The sequence below is a fragment of the Nicotiana attenuata genome, unplaced genomic scaffold (genome assembly GCF_001879085.1).
Source record: "Nicotiana attenuata strain UT unplaced genomic scaffold, NIATTr2, whole genome shotgun sequence".
Lineage (NCBI taxonomy): Eukaryota > Viridiplantae > Streptophyta > Magnoliopsida > Solanales > Solanaceae > Nicotiana > Nicotiana attenuata.
Genome location: NW_017670283.1, coordinates 1,204,130 through 1,207,667, shown reverse-complemented (window position 1 = coordinate 1,207,667; position 3,538 = coordinate 1,204,130). Strand labels below are relative to the sequence as shown.

Sequence of the window (3,538 nt, the reverse complement as noted above, 5' to 3'; positions counted from 1 at the left end):
TACACTACAATTACACTATAATTACACTGCAATTACACTACAAAATACACGACAAACAGTAAATCTAGGTGAGGGCTTCAACGGTCAGTATTTCTAAGTCGTTTGGAGAAGTTGTCGGCAGCTTTTCATATTAGTCTCTTTACCAATAAATTTCTCATTTTTGACTTTTCCAGAAGAGGGAATTTTGTTTGGTACCCAAAAACAATTGTTGCAGAGGAAATTGGCACGACATTCAAATATAATGAGATTTTGCTGGCTAATGCATGCCAAGGACATCTTTCGTTGATTTATCTTGCAATCGTGGATGAAGAACAAGAAAGAATGTGGGGTATGGGTAAAAACGTGAGTGAAGGAGTGGGGGGTAAGGAGAGAGAAACGTGAGATATATGGATACCTTAGTAAAAACTGCCCATTAATTAGATATGGATACCTTTAATTAAGGAGTAAAAACAGCCCATTAATTAGACCCTTAATTAAGCATGGTATAGGATAGATAATTTGGTATACTAAGTGTAATTTACTCAAACCTTAAACATGTAGGATAAAAAAATTTCCTATGTGGTATAGGAATCAGGGTAAACCAGTCGGTTTAACCTAATTTTGCAGGAGTAGGGTTTGTTGTAGTTAGGTGCTGCGACAAAATCAGCTCAGAAATGGCCGAATCAACAAAGGTATCCGCGATGAAGAGGCAAATCCTTAAAGGAGGAGGAGAAGGATTTGAGCCACCGTCATCCTCGGAGAAGAAGCAAAAATTTGCAGAGGGAGGATCAGTGACACCGTTATACCCGGAGGATAATGAGAAATCAATATGTTTTTGCGATATAAGCGATGACAACGACGATGGCGAAAAGATACCAAATGAAGGAGGATGCTGCCTTTGCAATCCAACCAAACCTGATCCCGACTCCGATGAAGATTATCCTGAAGAGCTTCGCCCTTCCTTAGAACCAATTCTCTTGAAATACCACCATCAGGCTCTTCTAACCAATGTTTGCTTCCTTTCTCTTCTTCTCTCTCTCTCTTTTTTTCCTTTTTTAAATTTTAGGTCTAGCTTCATGTACATAAATTTATATTTGCCACTTGTTTCATGGCTTCATATTTTTATTTTTTGCATATTGCTAATTGTCAAGCCTTTGACTGGTCTTGATTCTAGAAGTCTGTTATTTCTATTCCATTTTACCCCTGATAATAGGTTTCTATTCTCCATGAAGATGATTTAGACGTAACTTTATATTTTTATTATGTTATTGGGGCTAACATTGTTAATCCTGTGACCTTTGAGCCTACTACTGAATCTGAGTTTGATGTTCTACCTTCCCCGTGCTCTAGCTTCTCAGTAGCAATCATTAATATTATGAGCCCTAGGTTTTTCTAGTAATAGCTCTTCGATCCCACTGTTTGGCCCCCTTTTCCTTTTCAACTAGTTGACTGTTCTGTTCCTTATGACAGTATTTTAGCATCATCTGTTTGGATTTACTTATTTTGTTTTGGATAGATTTGTCCAATTCCATTATTATCCCTCTTCTTTCTTCCAGTTTGGATGGGTTTCATCACTGTTGACTTGTTTGACAGGGTTTTGATTTTGCTGAGTATCCTGGTCCGGTTGCTCCAATATCACCAATTGTGAATCTTGATACCCACAAAGACTTTGGGGTAATGATGGAACTTGCTAACCTTGCTATCCAAGAATATAATGAGAAAGAGTGCAATGTATGTATTCCCCTATGCACTCCCTCGGCCCCAACTATACTTACTTCACTTTATTTTCTTCGTGTGGCATGGTTTCTTCTACAGGTGATATATGGTGTCTCTTCTTGCAGGTTTTCAAGTATAAGCTTTTGAAGATTGAGAAAGCAACTTATATGCTGGCCGCGTGGGAACAATATTTTATGACTGTTAAAGTCTTAAATCTCACTCTTGCTACTCCTATCGAAACGTTTCAAATCTATGGTGCTAAAAGAATCTTTAGTGCTGATATCAAAGAAGTCCTCCATTGTGGGCCAAAAAGAATGGTAAATGCCTAATGATGCTTAGTGCAATTTTGACAAATATCATTTCGTTGTTTTTATCTTGGTAATTAGATTTGTAGTAGTTCAATCGAGGTATTGGCATGTGGATAGGCTTTTTATTGGGATAACTATGTGCAGAACACTAATGATATGCTGGATTTTAAGAGTAGCCAAACAATATATGCTATTCCATGTGGTGTGTATTTTCTACCCAAAAGGTGGAAAATAACTTCCCTCAATTGCGAAAGAAAGTCATTTTTCTTTACAAATCTTATTTCATATTACTTGTACTAAAAAACATTGCATGAGATTTGTCAAGATAAGTCGGAAATTTCTTGTTGATATTTCATGTTTGATACTGTTTCTGGCCCTTGTCCAGATAGAAAGACAAAAATGATTAAATACGATAATCGAAAGTTCTTTTGATTCCCCTTTTCCTTATGTTCGTTTTGCATGAACTACCTTAAGTGGAAGCCCCAAAGTTATGTTACAGTAAATGATGGTTAAAATGTCGCTTCACATTGATAGAACACAGATGAAAAATTGTGTCTTACAAACTTTGAGTTTTGCATTAGGACTGATAATTTATGGAGTAGAAGAGGCTGGAGATGATAATCCTGGGCCTTCGTTTTCTGTGAGAAATGCACTTGCTTGATAACTAACTTTACCTTGGTTTGTTTCTCCGAACTAATTTACAGGAGCTAATTGCTGGTCCGTTTTCCATGCAGATTGGAAAGGACAGTCCTCCGGAACATATCGAGGCTTTTAAGGGGATACGTGCACAACTACGAAAATATTTCTAGAATTTGAATTTGACCGGGTACAACCTTTAGGATTGTCCTGGGAGGAAAGAAGACATTTGAAGTACAGCTAATTTAAATCTGGACTGCACTATTTAAGATTTCATCTATCGAACTTTTAAGCGCTTTTACTTTGATATGTGATCTGACCTCTTTGTTAATTGAAGTATCTGATAATATTATGCACATGATCTATACTTTCTAAATGTAATGCTGGTTGTGAAAGCATTAGTAGTGGATTTTCCCACTAGTTTAATCCCATTATAGAGCCACAGCATCAGCATTATCTGCATAATGTTGACAAGTACATGCCATGAAAGCATGCGTATAGTTTTTCCCATTTAGAGAGGCAATATCTCCTACTCCGAGCCTTACACAATGTCAAAGTTTAACTGACCAACGATGCATTTCAAAGACTTATTTCAAAATTCTGCTGTGATACAATTGCAGGAAACCAGACCCCACTATGTGGGACTTTACTGGGTATTGTTGTTGTTTATAGCAGAAGACGTGCTATATTCAATTAATAACTATTAAGAAAGAGTGTAGTCGAAAATATTTTCTGAGGGGGAACCCAAGGTAACACTAGAAAACATAGTATGGGCTCTAAGCCTCCAATAGCTAGTTTGGGTCCCAAGTCCAAATTCTCCAAACTATAGTATTTTTTAAGAAAGTAAGCTAAAAAAAACCACTTTCGAATTCTCAAATCATCAACACAAAGTAAAGGCC

At 36.9% G+C, this 3,538-nt stretch overlaps 1 protein-coding gene across 2 annotated transcripts; it reads left to right on the top strand.

Annotated features, from left to right (window-relative positions):
- The first annotated feature begins 555 nt into the window (after window positions 1-555).
- LOC109237216 lies at window positions 556-2,997 on the top strand. 2 transcript variants are annotated; one of them, XM_019403488.1, is made up of 4 exons: window positions 556-989; window positions 1,573-1,710; window positions 1,821-2,012; window positions 2,708-2,997. In XM_019403488.1, the coding sequence occupies exons 1-4, from the start codon at window positions 654-656 to the stop codon at window positions 2,810-2,812; spliced, it is 771 nt and encodes a 256-aa protein (XP_019259033.1). In that variant the 5' UTR covers window positions 556-653; the 3' UTR covers window positions 2,813-2,997. The 2 variants fall into 2 exon arrangements, with proteins under 2 accessions (XP_019259033.1, XP_019259034.1); XM_019403489.1 differs by having other exon boundaries at window positions 563-989; window positions 2,738-2,997.
- The last annotated feature ends 541 nt before the right edge of the window (window positions 2,998-3,538 follow it).